The sequence below is a fragment of the Haliotis cracherodii genome, unplaced genomic scaffold, assembly GCF_022045235.1.
Source record: "Haliotis cracherodii isolate W230 unplaced genomic scaffold, xgHalCrac1.p SCAF_8, whole genome shotgun sequence".
Lineage (NCBI taxonomy): Eukaryota > Metazoa > Mollusca > Gastropoda > Lepetellida > Haliotidae > Haliotis > Haliotis cracherodii.
The window spans coordinates 9,819,879-9,843,290 of record NW_027266341.1 but is presented as its reverse complement, the minus strand read 5'-3'; the positions used below and the strand labels follow the sequence as shown (position 1 = coordinate 9,843,290).

The window sequence follows — 23,412 nt, the reverse complement described above, 5'->3', positions numbered from 1 at the left end:
GTCCCCATCCTGATCACTCGATGCATTAATTTGTCTCTTATAGGCTGCTAGGAGCCCATTCTAACCCCGAATAGCCATGGGTAGAACAGCGAGAACGCTGTAGATAGATATGTAGTATATACATGTGTGTTTCAATATATATCCTTCAAAGGAATTGTCCGTGTGTAGGTACTAAGTGTGTATGTATTTATATACAATGGATACTCTTCAGATGCTTCTGTTCATTGAGATGGTACATGTAGACTGTGTAATTGCTACCTGATACGCCACTTGGACGTCATGAAATCTTAGAAAGAGCTAGATAACCGAACAGGCGTTTACAGACAAGCTTTACGTCGGGTGTACTAAGATTAGTTCGTCTTTAGATGTTTCTCTGAGACGAGCCTTTAATTTGAGATAATGGCTTGATTTTTAAGCTTTAAGAAATAGCTGTACGTATGTCTTAATCATTATGTTCCGTTTCAGATTTATTATTAAACAAAGGAATCCCACATAAACACATTCTTGTGTGTGTGTGTGTGTGTGTGTGTGTGTGTGTGTGTGTGTGTGTGTGTGTGTACATTGACATTATAACTATAAGATATGAGTTCTTAAATTGTTGTCATTAATATCATATCATTTTGGCTTGTGAGTGTGTGCCCAATACTGTAGGGATAGTATGAACATATTCGAGGATATGTGATGAAGCTGCATATAATTTGTGTATACGTTTGATATAAGCTCCTTTTACTGTGTGGGTTAATTAAGTACAATCGGTTACTATGTGAAACGCACATATGTTCGAAAGATGAACCAACTATTGAATTAAGGATCATAGTTTGCGTTTTATTGTATTACAATTAAATATAATGTCGAATGAAAATGTGTGAAAACTTTACAAAAATGACATTTTCTGAAACATGATTTTCGAAGAAATGGAACTTGAGTGCGACATACATTTTTGCTTACATCAGCATAGATACAGTGAATGATGACTAACACTATTTGTATTTAGTACAACATAACCCTCAGCAAATAATGTGTTAAGTGCATCGCTGTAAATTGCCATAGTGTCAGTCTGACCTGACAGATTCTGCAGATTAAGTCTAAAATCTGATCCCAGATTTTGCAACTTCTCAAGCCTGTAAATTGTTGTGTAACGCCACACTGGGTAATATTCCTGCCCCATTACTGCGGTCTGAAAATACTCGAGTTTGGACCAGACAATCCAGTGATTGACATGGAAATTGAGATACCGTGACATGCAAATACAATTAACCACGTCAGCGAGCATGCCCACTCTTTTAATCACCTCTAGCGACAAGCATAATGGTGTCGGGAACCGATATTCTTACCTGAAATCCCCAAAAGTCAAGCCAGCAAAGGAATACTAACTTGAATCCAGTGAAACATATACCTGTCATCTGGGGGAGGTAACATTAAATACTCACGCCAGAGCTTGCCAGTATTCATAATTGGCACACGTATAGCGCATCGAAAATCGATAGTATGCAATAAATATATTTTAGTTGGAGATTGTATATCTCTACCTAAAAACATCAAAATATGGGTGATCATGTCAAATCAGACAAGGATAAGTTAAGACACTTGTATTTCATTACATGTGTTGGTTAACCATAATAGCTCTCTGAAACAATTTACATGCACATTGCAGAATTCATGGTTCTGCAATAACCGGTTGTCATGCTGAAATAACGGTTTGCATGGTGATAGTAGTTATATTAAACACCGGTACTTACTTGCTGAAGCCAACTGGAAGTTATCCGATATATCTATCAAATCCACCGTGACATTAAACTGGAAATACTGCTCTCTGTCTTCATTCGCTGCATGTTGTTCAACGGCGTAGTCAAACGCTCGTTTGGAGATCAGGTCATTTTTGTCAAATATAGCACCTGTTAGGGAAAATAATACGAGAATAATTGATGTGGAGAGACATGAGGTTGGTCTCGTGGAATATCATCTCTTTCATCTTCTGAAAAGGACGGTTTGCCACTTTAGTCATGGGCAACGGCATATCGGAAATATCAATGTTTTCACCTCGTTAGAGCAGAAAGTAACAATACCCCGAAGAACAGACACGGTGTTATTAAAGTAAAACGACTACCACTGAACCTGAAAGCATAAAGGTCACTGTAGCCTTCACTACATAAGGTTTAAGGACATTCCTGATCAGCATTTAATTGCATGCAAAGCCAAGGAATATTTTGCACATGGAATTACCATCTGTTTGCATTGTTACATTCTGTAATGGTGTCTGTTGTGCTTGTTTAGCTTTCTAATACCTTACCTCTACCACACATAAAGGTGTTTTATTAATGTTTCATGTTTGTGAATGCATCACACATTATGATGATTATGACATAGTCGGACTCGTGCAATGGGATCTTAGGAGGATTTCTGATGGTTATGGAAATAAATGTGTCGCTTTTATTGATATAACTTGAGGGATATTTCACAACCGTGGGCTATACGTTGAAATATCAGTCAGTATGAAAATACTTCCTGTTGTCAAAAAATATATATCGTTTGTATTGTTATGATATTTAATGTTCGTCATGTATGTGTAAAATGCATACATGTCTTCTGTGACAAGAAATGAAAGATTATTTCTGAGTTTGAATGAGGCAAAATTAAGAAGGCACATGCTATTAGTACTGGAACCAGACCTGTACTGACTGTCTTGGTACCATCATTACGTAACAGAAATCAGAAAGTTTCAATGTAGATAAGTAACAGATCTACATAGTTGACCAATCATCTGAAAGTATTCTCTTCTGTTCGCCAAATCTATCCTCGTTTACATTTAACCTCATTACATTAAATAAGTCACATGTCACGTTGCCATGGGGATAACGTTATTCCATTATGCCAATTACGCCACGTGGAAAGACAGTGCCAAACAGTGAATCAACACAACACATGTCACACTAGGGAGAATAAAGAACTGGACATTTCTGATATTTCTGAGTCATTAATTAATTCAAACAGAAAGAATGATCCACGTCTGTTTGATCATATTTAAGAATAAAATAAGATAATGGATAAGTATAGTTGGGAAATGTCTTACAACGGAAAATAGAAAATACAAATGTAAGCATACAAACGTCTATATGCTTGGGTTTTGAAATCGTTTCTAAACGACACATATTCATGGGAATGATTAAAGTTGTTCAACAGTATCGGCTGGAACTTAACGTGTAGCCCTTTACATTCGTTATGGTTTACGTTGACGTTTAAGAAAACCACAACATGGTACAAAGACATTACCATTGACGTCATGTGAGACAAAAAACATGACAATGATAACTATTAAGTATGGGTCTTGTAATATTTGTAGTGCGTGACTGTATTAAGTTTTGATAATGATATCTTAGACTGGTAGGCATCGAATCATTGAAACATTGATCATATACGCTTTCGTATCTTGAAACATGGCACAAACATCTTGATATGCAACATTGGCAAGCATAGAACTGTATGACGTATTTGAGGAAAATGTTTTTTTAACGTAAAGCCTGATCAAAACATTGACATGTTACACTGCAATGAATTTAACTGAATGAAACATTTACGTGAAACGTCATAGTATGGACATTGTGATTAATGCAAGTACATGTATGAAGATTTTGGCTTCCAGACTGCGTGAAGGTCAGACAAATAGTTCAGCATCGTGAAAACTTCATGAGAAAAAATAATTGTCTTGGCGTTCTGACCAGTTGCAACACCAAGGTAACGGAAAAAGCGCTAGTATGTAATATGATCTGGTAACAGTACCCCAAACATCAGTTAATACACATGGTATGAATAATGTAAGTCTCATTCTAGGCCTAAAATTAATTGCAACGCAACATATTTGCTTGATTAGAATCCGATCATGTTTTGTTATTTTCCCTGATTGGAGTACGTTGCTCAACGACAGTACCACGGAGTGTTAAGATGAAAAGAATACATTTGTGTACTGGGCATTTATGCCATGGCGTTAAAGGACTATGGCCACCTTGTTTTATGCAAAGCGTCTGAACTCTCAACAGCAACCAGTGTTGTTAAATACGTACCTATTGGTATGAATCTCTGGAATGCCCACGTTACTTCTAAACACAATAACACAATTGCACAAACCGTATCCAGGCCAACGCATCTCATTCTGGTTGTTTAATTTAAATTCCTTTGCGAAAACACTTTAGATCCAAGTCATTTCCACATAACAAACACACACGTGCGTTTGGCGGTTGTCACAGTTCATTTTGCGCATGCTCATACAGCCGCTTACTGGTGACACCCTTCTTTATCTTTATTGATTTTTACGGCAAGTCGTAAAGATACAGTGCAGGCGCAGTGCTTTCCCTTACACCGCTCTCCTGCCAAGGAGGCGAGAAAACAGTTGGCAACTTGTTCATTGAGAGGACCTTTCCGGCATTTTCAGATTTTCATGGAAGGGAATAAAACTGTCTTAAATACACGAGGCAAGCAAGAAGCGAGCAGCAGCGTTTGGAGCTTGGTATGGGAACAGTAATTGATTTGGCTGGCACTCGTGGCGTTTGGAATCATGGCCAAATTCAATCAGTCATAGCATTATTCAATCTAACTCAAGAATACGTAATAAATAGCCTTAGATTGGAGGCTTCGCTTCGCAATTTCGGTTAAATTGTTTAATTTTTTACCGGTTCTAAATTTGGCATGATTAAACGTTAGTGGTTCCTTCTGAAGTCCAGTCAAACAGCCTTTTCTGGGCCGTAGTTTACCGCAGAAAATATTTAACCCTCTTCATTCCTCCTTGACTCAAGATCGATTTTCACACGACATGGCGAAAATTAGGTATATTTTATAAAGCAAATATTTAGCCGATCCTGTTGTTATCTCCCTGTGTAAAGGGTTTGTATAGTGGATGTTAGTCTGGCAGCGGAATCCCAAAATCGATTGCCTGTTCCCCTAGGGGGTGGCGGAAACACGAAATCTAATTACAGAATGCCTAGCTTTGGAGGTCAGTGTATTTATGGTCGTTATAATGGGATGTCTAGGGGCTTCAGAAAGCTTAAAGACAAGACGGACTAATTTGAAAATTTCGAGAGATACTTCAGAAAAGAATAGAGCACAAGTGAGTCAATTTCGTCTCGCATAGAAAGAATAGTCTGATATAACGTCTCTTCCACAGACCGGTTGTTATAGAAAATTGGTATTTACGGTGCCAGAGATTCTTCTCTTTGAAAAGCATGTATGCTTTGCAGCAGAAAATTGATAAAGAGGGTGATTAACGTTACCCGAATGTTTATCGTACAATGTCAACAACGGTATTGCATGTTCCTGAGTGCATATAAATGTAACGTTGTGCTTATATTTTTCAAGGAATTTAAATTTGGTCAAAATGAACAAAATATCACTGCTGAAAGATTTACGGCTGATGGTGTCAGTGTGACCATATTTACTTGATATGTCAACGATATAGGAATAAAAACGTGATAAACTAATGTAGGTTCAATAAATATCATGTAACAGCTATAATAATTTAAAGAACTTTTAAAATTTGTATTTATTTTTTTTCACCTGGACTCTTTTGGATTATTGTTATCGTGATCAAATTCTGTTTATATTCCTTAAACCAGTTTGGTTTATTTTAATTAAAGTTTAACCCACTCTAAAATATACAGAATGATTCAAAACAGATACATCTCCGCATCATTTAACACAATTGGATATACCCGCTCTTGTAACATGTATGACATTTTGTTCAATAATTGCTGAACAGACGGATTTGACTGAAATACTTCAGGAGGATGCATCTAAGGGAGGAGCGTATACTAAATATTTCAAGGAACTGTGACGGCATGCCGAGTGGCCTACCTCAAATAGTCGTAAACGCAACGTCAGATAGCCGAGCCACAGGGAAGCGTTACAGTTACAAATATGGCCATTGATTATTGATGCTAATATGGTGTAATTGCTGGGGGCTCTCCCAACTAGCTTCGCGTGTTTGGCTAATTTTATTTGATAGCTCAAAGCAGTGTTGATGATACACAGAGAACGGATAATTTGTTAGCTAGGAAAAGACAACTCTTTGAAAATATGCCCAGAGACAAAAAAGCGCCATCTGGTTTCTGTCATCTGACGTCAATAAGATTGGTCATGTGGTGTTTTATTCCTCCAATTCAATTTAGGTTGATAAGTCCACTTGCATTCAAACAAACTGCAATTAATGCAGTTTAGGGAAGGAAATATTAAACTTCAAAGCAAATACACAATCGAGACTTTCTTGAAAGAATCCGATCATAAATGAAAAATGGTCGGTGGGGTAGCCTCGTTGCTAAGGCGTCTCCCCGTAACGCCAAATGCTAGGGTTCGATTCCCAACATGGGTACAATGTGTGAAGGCCATTTCTAGTGTGATACTGTTGGAATTTTGCTAAAAGTGTCGGAAAACCCAACTCACTCGGTCATATTTATAAGCTTATGATAATATATGCAGTGGATACAGTCAGCTCCTTGTAAAAAAATCAAAACTATTCACATAAGAAGACAACAATTACAGATACGTCCTGCAGTGAATCAATAATGTTTTCAAACTTGACATCGCCATCTTGTCAGGAGAACAGACAAATGGCGCTTCGCTAATTGCTGTGTTAGTTTTTCCTACTGGACCCTCCGTCTTGGAGCCTCTAATTGTATAGGAGCAGGCACCGGAAACATCTCATCTCCGTTTCGAGGAGAAAGATCCCTTCTTCCGCATTGTCCTTGCAGTTCTTGGAATACTTCCAGGTCTAGCTTATTTGATAGCTCGGCTTGTGAGGCGATCGTTCATCATTGCTAAGCTACGCTTCCTTTTTCTTAGTGTCCAAAGGGATTGAAATTATACCAGGCGAATCTTATTTTACGCGTAAACCGAATAACGACACCCATTACCGAGACATTAGACCGGTAACAATGCCAGCTTACTCATTGTCGCTTGGGGTAAAACATTCCACGACTTCTTGTAACCATGGCAACTGCCGATTCCTTGTTTCAAGCAATAAGGGTAGGGAAAGACTTTTCCTCAGAGGTATGAGCTGTTTTTGTGGTGTAAAGTTACAAACATGAGCAAGAAAAAAATTCTGTAATTGGGTAAAGCGAAGAGACATTGGTTCATCTCATTCTCGTTGCTGCTCGGTTGCCGTATCAGGGCATTTCTACAGAACAAGATAGTGTGTCTCATATCATTTTCATGCAAATGTCAAGAAAATATATCGATTCGGGTTTGTCTTGTGTTCGCAGGAAGTGAAGGCTTTAACCTTCAAATATATGTTCGAGTAGTGTGTATGTGAGTTTGGATTATCGCCGCTTTGAACAGTTTTTCAGTTATATCACGACGTGCCAGCGTCATGTGATACAGAAGCTCGAAGTGACACATATGGATACTTTGGTAAAGCCCTACGAACACAAGATTTAAAGCTTTACTGCATTCTTTCAATAAACGGTAACACATAATAATACTGTTATGTTTCCAAGAGTTTTGTGTCACTTAGTGTTATTAAAAACCGACCTCCAGATTAAACAGAAAAATATGTTAAGGACACCCGATCGAACGTTATTTGGTAGTTTCATGGTTTCGTTCGGTTCAAACGTGTTCTGGGTTCAAATTCTAGTATGAAGCTCTCGATGGTGTAACAGACCAGCACACGTCCACAGTGATAAAATCAGTGATGTTCTATGTATGCGACAGATGTTAAGTGATTAGGTCATTATGTAGTTGAATGTAGTTATGTTGGAGAAGGCCTTTGGCATATCCGTGTGATGGCGTCAAACACACGGAATTCCGTGCACGTACATTCATTGTGGACTCTGGCTTAATCGCAGCTGATATTGCCGATATTATGTCTGAACTGATAATATACTTTGGAAACTTCATGCATATAAAAAAATCTGCTTTGTATACAATTCGGAGAAACCGACATTTTTATCAGGTGAGATGAGATGATCAAGCAGCTTTTGAGCAAGAATCATATGCCGGTCTTTGAAATCTTCACAGAGATCTTGAAGAAGCATGCTTGCGATTGTTCCTCAAAAGTCGTGAAATTTAGACCCCAATGGCTGGAGCTGCTGGAATATTGCTCGACATAAAGGACGATTACTCAAGCTGGACGATTACTGTTTGGAATTTTATTACACAATTTAAGGTAATTATTAGGTACCTATTGTTCTTTAATCCGGACATTTGTTAACGGTAACGTCCGGATTAACGGGGTTCACTGTACCTAATATCAGTTTTTCTTGTGTATACATATATGTATTTAGATGTTTCATACAACAATGAACTGAACATATGTTGTGCATTTACATGAATAATTTATCAGGGCTAGGTTCACCTCTACCATTTTTACGCTAATACACTACAGTCCATGAATAGTGTCTATTCCCTCGGGCCTAATATATGTGTCACTCTATAACAATGGAAATAGAATTGGGCATTTACGGGTGAAGGTTGTGAGTGGCATGGTGGCTATAGTGTGTTTGTGTCCCATCATCCAGTAACTTTATTAATGTCAGACAATGTTACTATGCACACTTCCAGTCCCTTCTGTTACCATGGTGTTGCTGCAATTACCTTATCTCTTCATCCTTCCACTGCGACATTATTCATCTTCCATTGGCTACAAATCGTATGATATTTTTAAAATGTATTGACCAATCTCTTCCTAAATGACTTACTTCCAAATACCTATACTTTGAATGAGCTTTGAATAGGATTCGAACAGAAACGCCGAAAGGGGGTTTGGAAAAGAAGATGGAAATAATTGATTGCGGTAGAGATTGGTATGAAATGATGGTAATCAATTGGAAATGCTGTAGGTTGTACATAAGTTGATATAATCCCAGCTGTTCTCATGTTTACTGGAGTATCCACTTAACCAGATTCGGCAACCTCTTGGACGCGGAACTGGGTCATGCATCCCTTATCAATGAAAATGGTATAATATTTTATTCCGATTGTGACACTGAAAATATAAGGGACCAAACATTTCACATTTACAGAATCATAAGAAATCACTCCTAACTCCGACTCCTAACTATGTCAAAAACATGTGGTTTTGAATCACTATAAAAACAGTTATGCTACCAAACGTTCGCATAAAGGTGAGCGTATCCTGCCCAGCCGACGGAACCCGCAATAAACAAGCAAAAATAAAACGCCAATGCCAGACGACTTTATGCCCGAACAAATTCCATTCGTCGAAAAGCAAAATAGTGATGCAAATTATTTGAATGAATCACTGAATGTTAGTGATGGTTAAGTATGTCCTGCTCTGCGTAGGTTTGCTTGTCACCATCAACGCTCCCTCAATAGGAGGACGCTTGCACGAGGTAGGATAGGATAAGCCTTTTTAGGGTCTACTGGAAGTGCCAAATATTTTTCTTACTCTCGCAAGTCATGATCTACATAAAGAAGTATTCTAAGAAAATCAGCTTTTGTCAAATCTGATCATAATCAAACATTAGAATTAAAATCAAAACACGCAAGTGCTGAAATTAAAAAAACCCCTCTAATTCTCAATCTAATCAACGCAGACAAGTTTCCACAGACTTTCTAAACGGTTTATCCATTTTCTAAATTATGCCGATCCCCTGGGACAAAATAGACCCTTATCATGCCTTGTTCTTTGAATGAATAATTTGTTAAAGGGGTTACACACTTCATTTATTGTCATTGCTATGGTGTTCATGTTTGCTTGTACATCTCAGTGTTCACTGGTCATCGTAATGTTTATATTATGAGCTGTCACTGGTCCGTAGGTATCCATGCCTACTCCATATATCACAAGCGATTTACAACAATGTGTCCCTTTGTGTACCGAGGTTTCCGGATATCTGAAGTCCGTATAAGCGGGGCACGACTGTAGTTAATAAAGGTACAGTATCCTGCGTCAGGGCCATGGGTTCTAATTGGCAGCCCTGACCTTGTATTGTATCTTCAATCTGGCATCGGGTGGTTATTTGGTCGTTAATCATTCCTGTCATATAAGCGTGACCCGGGAGAATTTAGTAGCCATTTCTGACTGGCCAGCGTGAAATATGATGGATCAGGCGATGGGTCAGGCTAACAAATTGGCACCTCGGAGACCATTGGTCAAACAGTTATCACGCTGCACTACGTCTCTGGAATGGTCAGTGAACAAATTGGCCATCACTCGGACGTTTCAATGACGCATGGACAGAAGACGAGAAAGTACCTGGTACTACCTCTAGATGGTACCGATAGTGTACGTTTATTCTATAGTAACTGCATCATGAAAGTTTGTTTGAGTAATTTTGAAGCCTTTCCCGAAAATATTGTTTTTTTTATATTTTTAAATGAGTAAGAAATGACAGAGTGCCGACTACATACATCGTGGCCGAAACAGCTCAAAAGCACAAATGACACAACGCACCATGTCACCGTTTCACTTCCGGGTTGCAACTAATAGGCTACATATTTTTGGTTTAAAATCACCCGAATGTGCCACGATAGGCTTGAAAAGGATGCGGATGGAGCCAGAAATATAATTTGTTTTGCATATCTGTTTATGATTAAACAGATTATGAATGTTTGGACCTGACCCTACGTTGTACCATTATTCTGCAATGTTGTGTAGTCAGTGCTTTTTTAAACTGATGAAACATGGGGATTTTATATTTTGGCCTGTGTGGTTAATAAAGCTTTTTTATTGAATAAAACTGCGTCATGGTTGTTCAAACACTGATAATACAAACCTATTTCGTATTAAGGAGTTGTTTATGTAAAATTATACACTCAGAGCTGACCGTTATGTTGATAAATCAAAGAGACAATACTCTTTAAATAATCATATGAAATCCTCGCTAAAAGCAGAGTCCATTGTCGGAGTCCAGACGGTATCGTATGCATGTATTGATGAATCAGCTTGAGATGATACAAATAATTCAATAACATTTGTAAGTAGAAAATTAAGTAATTGCTATTTGAAAATATTTACAACTCACTCATATACTTTTTTAACGTTGCAGCAAAGTTTTTTTTAAATCTTAAAAATCTAAATCCTGCCATTTGGCTTAAATATTAACTGTTCCGGTTTCCAGAACAAGTATTTTCGCGAACACCTGGTGTCATCACTATTTGATAATGATTCATATACAGATGTTTATGGGATAGTCTGGACTTTGCTTGGACAATGGACTCTTATTTCTTATGATTATGGAAATGGTTTTGACTCTTTTATCAGATAGTCTAAAGCTGGTTTTGATGTTTACCGTCATGGGGTCCACTCTGCGTGTTCCGCCACCTCGATGATGTATCGGGCAGCAATGGATTAGTAATATTGCACGAGTCCACTGTAAACTGTGTAAGGCCATATCCCGCCACCAAGCTTTCGTATAACATGACAGTCTTGTTTGTAGAGGTCATTATCGATAAGCAACAATAGTGTAATACACTTTGATAAGAAGAAAAGCTACAATACCCTTTCCATATTCATAAGAAAGCTCTGTCAAATACACAGTCCATTGTACGGTGAGGTGAGGTGAAATGGGGTTTAACGTCGCGTCCAAGATTATTGCACTTATATAGCGACGTGCATGCACGTGTATGTGTGTGTGTGGCTGCTTGTACTAGTCCGGACTGATGCCGATTTATAGTGCTAGCTCACTGAGATACCATGCCGCAGTTTAACATGAATACCCCACTCAGACACAGTATACTGACTCCGAGCCGACCAGTCCTTGTTTTAGCCCCTTAATGCCGAGCGCCAGACAGGGTAACAACAAGTACAATCTTTTAACGTCTTTTTGTATGACGCGGCCCGGGATCGAACCCTGGACCTTCCGCTCTCCGGGCGGACGCTCTACCACAAGACCACGGAGGCGGTCCCATTGTACGGTACCGACACTGTCATGAGCATTAATTGTGTTTATGAATCACTATCATTTAGTGATGATACCAGGTATTCGCAGAAATGTGAGCGTATCCTGCCCCACCAGTGACACCCGTCAGAAACGCATGCAAAGGCAAGTCAATTGTTCACATGAAAAAAACCGCAACATATGGCAATAGTCAAAATAGGGATTTGCATCGGACATCACTGATGCGTCAAATTTGGAAATGTCCTCGACATGTCTCCCATAAAACATTTTGAAAGCTTTACTGAGTCATCGAATGCTGTTATCTTGATCAAACAGCTTCTGTGCAAGAGTTGTATGCCGCTCTATCAAATCTTGGTAGAAAAAGCATGCTCGATTGTACCTCGAGAGTTGTGAAATGTAGAGACCAAGGGCTCGAGCTGCGGGAATATTGCTCGACATGAAGGGAAAATTGACTTGAAAATTTTGTCAATTTGTCTCGTGTTTCGTCACTCTGAATATAATGCATAGATCTAAATATAAAACAGATGAAGCGGCCTCTCTGTTCTCCTTTACTTCAAGTTCAGGTGGGTAATTGGCTATTCACTGGTTATTTAGCGACATCAGAACATCAATGCCTGAAGTGTAAGTTACATTTCTTGGCAAAATTGCCTTGTTTTGACATTACCATCCCATGTTGATGCCTACATCTTGCATAGATGTTTTACCCCCCCCCCCCCCCAATCTTACGTATTTGATGTCATTGATGAAGTCCAGAATTTCACATACTGTTTTCTCAGTAAACCTCAGATGACATTTGCTTTCAGTATTGACAGGGTGACCTGAACCTCTGCTACAATGAATAAGAGCGACAAAATCATTTCGGCACAATATTCGTACAATGGACTCTGCTTTTAGCAGAGATTTCTTATGATCATGATATAAGTTTTGTCGCTTATATTTCAATCAATCAAATAATATTTCTCCACACACCTAGCATCAGTAAAACTGAACATAAATCGCCGTTCAAGGCCGCCAGTTTCACAATAAAGCCGTGTCGTGTTAGAAACCTGACTGTATGACGGGCTCAAGACCCCTCGCATCATTCATGCTGATTGTCAAAGTTCTCCTCATACCCGACGCTCTGTCAGACCTTGGCGGAGAGAGGTACCAGAACCGAGTAAACGAATTTAACCCGATCTGTTAATTGTTTCAGTTATGGTAGAGATATGTAGGTACACTTTGGATTTGTTAGTTCAGATATATTATTTTAGGAAATTGGCAGGGATTTGTTTGTTTGTTTGTTTAATGTCCCACTCAGCAATATTCCAGCTATATGATGGCGGTCTGTGAATAATCAAGTCTAGACCAGACAAACCAGTGATTGACATCATTAGAATCGATCCACGCAATTGGGATTCGATGACATGCATCAACCAAGTCAGCGAGTCTGACCACCCGATCCCGTTGGCCGCCTTTTACGACAAGCATAGCCGCCTTTTATGGCAAAATTTGGTTGCTGAAGACCTATTCTACCCCGGATCTTCATGGCTCTGGCGGAAGGTACTACATGTTTTATGTCGAGTAAAATTCTATTGAATCTCAGGGGACATAGTTATTGACAAATAATTATTTCCGAGATAATTAGAAGGTGTAATTCATGTATGAATTATTAACCAGAGAACGGTCGTTCTGAATTAGTAGAGTGAAGTCTCAGCAAAATCATTGTGCGGTTCCAAAGTCAAGGACGTTAATCTTTCAGAATCAACGCAAATATTCACAGCTGTCACATAAATTGAGGTAAGGTAAAAATTGGCTTTAACGTCGCGTCCTAGATTATTGCACAAATTTAGCGACGTTCGTAAACCGCGCTTGTGTTGTTGCCTGTACTAGTTGGGACTAATGCCATTTTATAGTGCTAGCCCACTGAGATACCATGCCGCAGTTTAACATGAATACCCAACTCAGACACAGTATACTGACTCCGAGCCGACCAGTCCTGGTTTTAGCCCCTTAATGCCGAGCTCCAGACAGGGTAACAACAAGTACCATCTTCAACGTCTTTTGGAATGACGCGGCCGATTACAAACCCCCGACCTACCGCTTTCCGGGGGAACTCTCTACCTCTTGACTACGGAGGCGGTCAGCTGTGACATAAACATATTAACAACAAACTTCTGAAAAGGCTCTACCAGAACGCTAAAAAGCCTAACATATTTCTGTCAAAAACCATCGTGAGTCGTTCTTGCTATATATTGGATGAGAGAAACACGGTAAAGCCGAAATAGGTTTTTGCAAGTTTGATGGCGCAAAATGGACATGATAACGTCGGCAGCATATTCCTCCATATTTAAATTTATGCAGTCCTGTAGATTTAAACACATAGCCGCTGTGGTATTGATTGCCTCCAGGATACCATGGAAAACGAGCTTGGAGTCTATACAATCTGCCTTGTGTCTTGAGACCGTTTCCTCTCAGTCCAGGACGCAAATTGGAGTAATTAAAGGCGAGAGGATTACTATAGGTCTTGGACTTGATATACGAGTTTCTTTACATTCCATACGACAAATACTGAAATCACTTGCCCTCTTGTCGCCATCCTGCCAATGGTGAAAAGATGGGCCAGTGACTGATATGGACATTGCTTGCATTCAATAACATGGTGAAAACGATCCTCGCAGCAACGCAAAAGGCCGATTATTCATTTGAAACCAGAAGCATTCTGAAAGTTTGAACTGAATGTGTCTTCTTTGCATGGTGTCTTCCAGACACGAAAGGAAGAATGATGTATTTGTTTTATTGTCAAGTCGACCGACTATAATGAGACACGATGCTACATTGGGGAGAGTCGTCCATTCATCATTGTCAGCTTCAACTAATTCCTGTACAACCTACAAAGACATATCTAGGAAACTGCAAACCTGTATGGGCGGGAGTGGTATGCGATCTTTCCTATGGTCTCACGCTTACGGCAGGTAGATCATGTTATGTCTGTGTCGATAGCTGATACTGGATGGCAGGCTCACTTTTCACAGCAACCGATGCAGTGCCGAGATTGCGCATTACTGAACCCATAAATCCAGGCTGAATATTTTGCTCGATTGAATTTCAATTTGGTATTTTCCTGCGTTAATGAGGCAAGGAACAAAACCGAATCGGACGAGCAAAATTTACGCCATTCGTAACGACATGCCGGAAATCGGACTGTAATCATCGCAGGGGGCCGACCCGAAGGCGGTAATTGAAAATATGATTTACACCGAGTCTCAACTTGCTAATCTATCATTCCTAGGGGTGTTTATTCTAGAAAAGATGAGACCACTAAGCCTATTGATTTTCGATCGGAGTGTTTCCATACCAAGCTAATGTCCACAGCTTCTAATTTGTTGGCGGTTTCGTCTGAAGGGATAAGGAATCTCAGCGAGGAAGTTGCGATGTGTAGAACATGGCGCGAGTATTTGCTAAGCCCTTGTTGTAACAGACTGGAGCTGTTGATCCGAGCGTTCTTATTCACATTGCATTCACTACGGCTTCAAGCAGCCAAGGATTTCTTTTTTCCGATGACTTGAAATCGTTTTGGCACAGACATTCTATTTTATTTTCGAATGTTAAAGATGCATTGCCTCTATCGGCGACTTAGTCGGGCAAGAAAAGCTCCGTTAATTAGCATCTAATGATACTTTTTATAATAAGTCTGCAGTCGCTCTGTTCCAAACCGGTGTTGTTTTTTTAATTTTCTGATTTAATGAGGCTTTTCGGAGGTTTTGAGAAACGGAGCCTTAGATCAAATGAATTCTTTTAACAAATGAAAAAACTCCAGTCACGTCAGTTTGAAACTTTGAGGGCAAATTATTCTTTAGAATTTCCTTTCATCCCATGGGTGTTGGGTCGAAACAAGACAGTCCAAGAGCCAGAGGATTTCAAGACTTTGGTAATGGGCATCGAGTTGTACATTGATCGGATGGACCCATTCTCGGAGATACGATGCCACCTTGCTGGGTGACACACAACATATCTTTTGTCAACCAAATGGGTCTAAATTTGTTATTGCCGTTAAAAACGGCCCCGGAAGTTTCTGCAAGGCGATTTTTAAAATTGTTGACATTTCCGAGAAACGATTTTTTTCAGAAATGTGATCTTAGAAAATAAGCCCTTAAGAAATCCAGGATGAGTGCGAGTGAACTGAAATACATGAATCATCTTCTCTGTGGAATCTCGAAGTGGAGGAGAAGAAGGCATTGGTAGTCTACACTGATCTTATGTCATCCGATGTATTAATGACACGACTATAGATACTTGTTATGCCAGCAATAAGACCAACAGTATATGTTTAATTCGATTAGCGATATTGGATTATACCTGTATAGCACGAGTGTAAGAAAGTTTGATGTTATTTAACGCTTTTCCGACAACGAGATTAAAGTTAATGCAATGAGGATAATTAATTCAGTATTTTGGGGGCGTGGGCGGTTGGATGGTCTAAAGTGTAGTGAGATGAAGACTTCATCTGAACATATGTGGAGTCAATTTATGGTCTGAACCCCCATTTCAAGCTCGGGTCTAGACGGTGTAATTGGCACCATGTGTGATACAGATAGTATCTGTGACTAATTAGGGATGTCATTAACTGTGGATTGATCGATATCATAACGTGGACACTTTTCCAGCAATGTTCATTGTAAGGTGTGAATGTGTCTAGACATTTGTGTATGGTGTGTATGCTATAAACAAGGTAAGGTGGGGCATTGTAGAAACTGTAGTAGCATTAGAGACATGGGTTTCAACTTCAAAGCGACGTGTCGGTACAGATGATTGTATCTTTATGAAGCTGTGGCCTTTATGTCTGGTATGTATATCATGGACGAGCCGGGGGTAGAGCGTCCGCCCGGAGAGAGGAAGCTGCTGGGTTCGATCCCTGGCTGCGTCATACCAAAAGACGTTAAAAGATAGTACTTGTTGTTACCCTGTCTGGCGCTCGGCATTAAAGGGATAAAACAAGGACTGGTCGGCTCGGAGTCAGTATACTGTGTCTGAGTTGGGTATTCATGTTAACTGCGGCATGGTATCTCAGTGAGCTAGCACTATAAATCGGCATCAGTCCCGACTAGAACAAGCAGCCACACACACACGTGCATGCACGTCGCTATATAAGTGCAATAATCTTCGACGGGACGTTAAACCCAATTTCACCTCACATCACTGATTCCGTGTTAATATTATATTATCACACGATCATTATACACTACAGCACTGTCGGGAAGCATGGCTTCATACCCTTACATCTTCACTGATGAAGCTTGTTATCTCCCTTCCCCTGTTGAAGAGCAAGCTCATTCGGCTCGTCTCAGTCCAACGTTAAATACATGTTTGTAGTAGCGGGATAAGCCCGGGATCAGAATAGAACTAACTCTACCCACCCAGACTCTTTAGATACCTCCCGTTATCATCGCTACCACAGTGACTAGTGTCCATGCGGCCATTACATGGATCTTGATATGACCCAAACGGAAAATGTTGACATGTATTTTGCATCTCTGTTGAATGTAATTATAGTAGACCCGTGAAGATCCCGGAGTAAAATATGTCTTCAGCAACCCATGCTTGACGTAAAAGGTGACTATGCTTGTCGTAAAAGGCGACTAACGGGATCGGGTGGTCAGGCTCGCTGACTTGGTTGATGCAAGTCATCGATCCCAATTGCGTGGATCGATGCTCATGATATTAATCGCTGGATTGTCTGGTCCAGACTGGATTATTTACAGACAGCCGTCATATAGCTGGAATATTGCTGAGTGCGGCGTTAAACAACAAACCAAACCAAACCATAATAATTATAGTAAATTTAGAAAATAGGTTAAGGCATGTAAACTCATTTACTTCTACCATACATTCTCATCACAATGGATCATCAATGGATTTGGGGAAATGTGTTCTGCTTCATTGGAGTCATCGATTGTAAAGGTAACGGGGAGTTGGTTGCGAGTTCAACTCCATGAATGGTTGCAGACCGTCAGATTCAGAGATGACTGAAGTCAGAGTTGTGGAGGTGGCAGCGATAATATTGAAGAACTCTGGAACAAGGTAACGCTGTGGGAGGTTGAAAGCGAACCCAAAGCAATGTGGACCTTTTGGTCTGTTCAAAAATAGTATTTTACATCAAATTCTAAAAGAAGGGAAGTTACGTGCCAAATTGGTTTGTTAGTCATTTGAAATAGAACTCCCCGACTCCAACAACTAGGAGAGACTTGCGATGTGAACGAGGAATTCTGCTGAACCGGAATGTGTCACTCGAGTCCAGCAAAGACTGAAGTTACTGTATAATTAGCACAGCCCTGACATAATAGGTTGGAAAGGTCATCGTTATTTCTGTCTTTTATTCCTTATCTGATTCTTGGAGTTTGTTACCATCATCAAGTGTTGAGTTTTGTTGAGTATTCTGTATTTTAGTTTAACTTGTACACACAAACTGAATATAGAATCACAATCATTGTTTTGAATAATTCATATGACAAGAAAGCGTTGTTTATTCAAACTGTTAAATTTTGCGTTCACTATTTACAGTCAAAGATGATTCTGAATGAAAACATTGTTGAAATAAGACAAACATCGCACATGCCACATTTATTCCAAATTAATCATCTTTTTCAATTATTTCGTATTGCCAATGGAATGGAATCTTGATCATGTGGTCATAAAAAATATAGTATAAAAGTACATATTTAAAGGATTATTGAGCTTGCAAAGAACGATTTCATTACATTACTTCCCCCCCTTACGGGGCGGTCGGGTAGCCTAGTGGTTAAAGCGTTCGCTCGTCACGCCGAAGACCCGGGTTCGATTCCCGACATGGGTACAATGTGTGAAGCCCATTTCTGGTGTCCCCCGCCGTGATATTGCTGGAATATTGCTAAAAGCGGCGTAAAACCAAACTCACTCACTCCCCCCCTTACATAGTCATATATACAGCTTGGAATAACACGTCAAATATATTTGTTCGAATTTTGGTGTAGGTTATAGATTATTTCGTTTAGCACAAATAATGCTCCAGCTTATAAACTCAAAAGAATACAATGCAATGAAAAAATTACCTTTGAAATTTTTATGAAAAGGAAGCCATTGTCAAACCACACGGTTCTTGTACCTTCCAGCGGTGGAGAAATCTTTCCATCCATTGATGTCTTTTGGTGGATTTCAAACGCTAATTCCCGTTCAAGTCTCATGTTGGGTGTATAAAAATTGTGCTGTGGGTCTCGAAACAATTCTGTTGCTGTTCCTTTCAGAAAAAAAAGTATGCCTTGAAGCAACGATAGAAATATTCTATCTCTAACAAAGACCCCCCTCCCCGAATAATATCCTGTCGGTCCCCCAGTTCTATACTTGTTTTTTCATCCAAAAGGATATCGCTTTACAGACCATTGTGACCACATCGGTTACCATGACGTCACAATCAAATAACATCACTAATCTCTCTGGCGCTCGAGCTGGTTAGCCGTACATTTTACACGGTCGACTATGCTTGTCGTAAGAGGCGACTGGCAGGATCGCTTGGTCAGGCTCTCTGACTTTGTTGATGAATGTCATCGTATCCTAATTGCGTGGATCGATGCTCATGATGTCAATCCCTGGATAGTTGAGAATCGATTATTCACAGACCACCGTCATATAGCTCGAATATTGGTGAGTGCGGCGTTAAACAACAAACAAACAAATCATTTTACACCCAAGACACTGGTTATTACTGTTTACTCAATGAAAAGTCGGACGAATGACTTTAATAGACTCTCACTCTCGTGTCTTATGACATCAAATATATTACCATTCGTCGATAAAAGTAAAAGCCTCGGACATTTATACTTTTATGGACTCGTGATGACACAACGGATCACAAAAGACACTTGGGTGAGGTCTCTATATCACAGTCGATAATCACAATTCAAGATTTATCAAAAATGTCTTTATGGTTTGTTTGTTTGCTCATTTTAATAGGAATGGTTATTAAACGTGGTATGAACATGTTCATTTCTTGACCTGAATATCGTATTTTAATTGTTCCTTGTGACGAAATAAGAGAATCGCACATTCAAATTTAACTGAAAGCATTTATTTTCAAAATCGAAGAGAAAAGGAATCATATATGTAAATGACATTGTATGACTACCGAAGTACAGTAAACTACGTTTATAACGAACACGCTTATAACGAACTGGCGGATATAACGAACTCTTTTTGGTCCCGCCCATGTGCTGCATATATGCTGTTACAGTATATTCTAGTATATATGCTTATAACGAACTACGGTTATAACGAACGAAAATTAGTGGTCCCTTTGAGTTCGTTATAACCGTAGTTTACTGTACGTTGGTTCTTCTGACAAGGAAGCCACACGGACGTTGTGTAACATTGAAACTGACATATTCATTCACAGTAAAATACATTTTACGATATAGTGAATACATATACATATTGCATAGAAAAGTGTGAATTATCAACATTAGCTTGTGATATGAGATGATGAGATAATATGCTAAAGCTACGTGTGAGCTTGTGAAAGAGTAAATTGTGTTTAATGCCTATGAACAGTATTTTAGTTATATTGCGGCATTTCTGCTTACTGTGTAAGGTAAGACCAAGTGAAGCATGTCGAATTACAGTCAAACCAAGGAACTCGGATGGAGCTGGCATATCAAGAAGTTTGATCAGGGCGAATGTGGGATTCGAACTCACGATCATATGTTTCTTGCAAGACAAATGAACATACCTCCGCCCAGCGAAATGCGGCAGCTTAGACGGGTTGACCAACCATTCCCCATATATAGACATATTGGTGGAATGCAAATATGGTGTTGGTCAATCGTGGAGATATGAGTGCATTTGGGAATTGGCGAGTTGGTTTTAACACTGCGATTGATATCATGAGCATCGATCCACGCAATTGGGATCGATGACATGCATCAACCAAGTCAGCGAATGTGACCACCCGATCCCGTTGGGCGCCTCTTACGACAAGCATAGTCGCCTTTTAGGGCAAGCATGGGTTGCTGAAGAGCTATTCTACTCCAGATCTTCACGGGTCTTTTGTTTAAGAGAACGAGCAGAGGTATGGTGCAGATAAAACAAGGCTCATAACTGGGGCGAAACAATAGGAAGCAATGATCGGCTGATCCTGGTATGACTCAGGGACGCAGTATGTGCAGTAAAGATCGTGATCATATTTACATATAAATAAAGTGACAGTATTTAATATTCCGATAAGCGACACTGAATATTAATTATATTATCGACATTAATAGATGGAGAAATATTATAAATTATATACACCACATACTAATCGCCTGTTGTATCTAATTCATACCTCGTAAAATCTGCCAAAAATAGATTCATTCACACTTGTTTCACTAAAATATTTACACCCATTTCAAATAAAATACCCTTCACTTTGATCTTCGATGTTACAAAACACACTAGAATTAAGAATTACTTGGTACACAAGACTCAATGATCTGTCAACTGGTCCCCAGAGCAAGAACATCACAGCTTTGAAGCATTATGTACTTTAGCAACTTCGAGCAGAGCAATACCCTCTTTCCCTAACAGACCCCACTTCCCCGTGGAAGCCATGTTTCAATGGGAAAAGGACCCACAAGGGCTTTAAACAGCGTGTCCGTGACAGTTGAGCATAGCGTGCAACAATGGAGGGTGATGAAGACTGTTCTGGTCGCTGATGAAGTGGTCATGGCGCTCCCAGAGAAGCCGATGGTCAATAGTGGCTGTAATTCCGCTGTCGACTCACCGCTGCTCTGTTGTTGATCCCAAGGGCTATGCAATTATGGCACTTGTCCAGTCCTTGTTCGCCGTAGCACTAAATTACAGGTTGAAAGACCCGTCTATAAAGGCTTAATAGAGTAGTAGTCAGTGCCAATGGTAAATGGTTCGATCTGGAATAGATCCCTATACAGGGGCGTGTTATGAGGGTGAGAAATGTGATGTAGTTATCCTGTTTAACCTTTGATTGGCGTATTAATATTTGATATTTACATACACAAATAAATAATAAGATAAATAGGCATACCCTTATCAAAAGGTGGGTAGTATGTTTTGTTCTTTAGAAGACACAGTCAACAACATTAAAAGTAAAGAAAATTATTTTGACATGTGTGATGGTTGATATTAACAATGATGACAGTACCATCCCATATTCATAAACATATCAATTTGCAGACGCTGAAATCTTCATTGATAAATATAGAAATTAAAAAAATCACCAAAACATGTAGAGGTTTCCTAACTTGTTAAAAGCAAATCTTCTTAATTCGAAGTCTATGGGCTATATCGGTATATTCGGAGTTGGAGACACGCTCAAGATGTTCAGTGAACATATCACCAACAACAGAAGAGGTCAAAGGTTGGTTTCCTGAAATATTTTTGGAAGCCGAGGACTTAGTTGTGGTTAAGTTACTACAGTTTAATATCCAAGTCTTGAGCACCATCGACGACGAATTTGTTTAAATATATTGTTTTTAGAAGTCCCCAACGGATAACTTCTTTATCCGCTGACTTGGCATAAATAACAGTGTTTGTTGATTTTACTGGAACAAGTTCTACAATCTGAAACATTTCTAATTAAATAGAGATAACATGTACGAGGTAACGAGGTTAGGCTTTATGTATTGCGGTGCTACCTTATGCATGTACTGACGTATCCGACTTTGAAATAAGAGGGTCAAATCTTAAAAGATGTTTCCAAGACCTTGAAGGTACATCTTGTACGTATTGCGATGCTAGCTTATGCGATGTATTGTCGTATCCGACTTAGACAAACGATGTTCAAATAATCTCACAAGATTCTCCTAGGACCTTGAAGACACATCTTGTAACTTTACATCGAGTAATCGGAGTTTGGATTAACAGGGATTACCATAATAACACCCAGGGCACATCCTATATATTGTGTCTGCAGATAGTAAAGAAAAGCTCTTGTATGTCTGATTATGATTTATGAATCGAACTTCAGTCTCGTCCTTTGACAGAACCCCATCTCGGTTGATGTCAAATTTAGGCGTATGGATATATCATATTCTGCCCCGAATAAATCGAATGATCAGGTCAATATATCAGGGATGTTGTGTTCTATAACAAGTACAGTGAAAGGCTATTAAGACGGAGAATTGGCTTCCTTGACCCCCATATTCGACAGGCAATGACAGGAAGATAAAAAATGAGATACTAGTTTCAAGAAGACTGACCTTCACTGGAACATTGGCTTCGGAAAAGTCGTTTTTATCGAACGCGTGTCACTTTTAGGATAGTAAATGCTTATCTTGGAAGACAAATGTCAATTTTAAGGATATGTTCGGGCAATAAATGCAACGATAACCAATATTGGATAGAAGGGTTCCCGGTTTTAGTATGCCTCTGCAGAATAGCCTGAATGTTTTATCGCCACTTAAATATAAAACTGATCGTTTTTAAGGTGCAGGAAAATTGTCCAAAACTGATTTTGGTGATATGAAAAAATCGTTTCTTCTTTCATGATTGTAATTTGCTTGCACTCGGATAACAACAAAGGGGTACATGGTATCCATATTACATATAT

At 39.4% G+C, this 23,412-nt stretch overlaps 1 protein-coding gene across 2 annotated transcripts in view; it reads right to left on the bottom strand.

Moving 5' to 3' along the window:
• LOC139450787 (glutamate receptor 2-like) overlaps positions 1-4,239 on the bottom strand; it is a 100,984-nt gene extending 96,745 nt beyond the window's left edge. For both annotated transcript variants that reach the window (XM_071232621.1, XM_071232622.1), the window contains exons 1-2: positions 4,059-4,239; positions 1,740-1,895 (exon numbers count right to left, since the gene is read on the bottom strand). In XM_071232621.1, coding sequence (XP_071088722.1) covers positions 1,740-1,895; positions 4,059-4,146 — 244 coding nt within the window. In that variant the 5' untranslated portion in view covers positions 4,147-4,239. The remainder of the gene's footprint in view (positions 1-1,739; positions 1,896-4,058) is intronic.
• Positions 4,240-23,412: the final 19,173 nt, after the last annotated feature.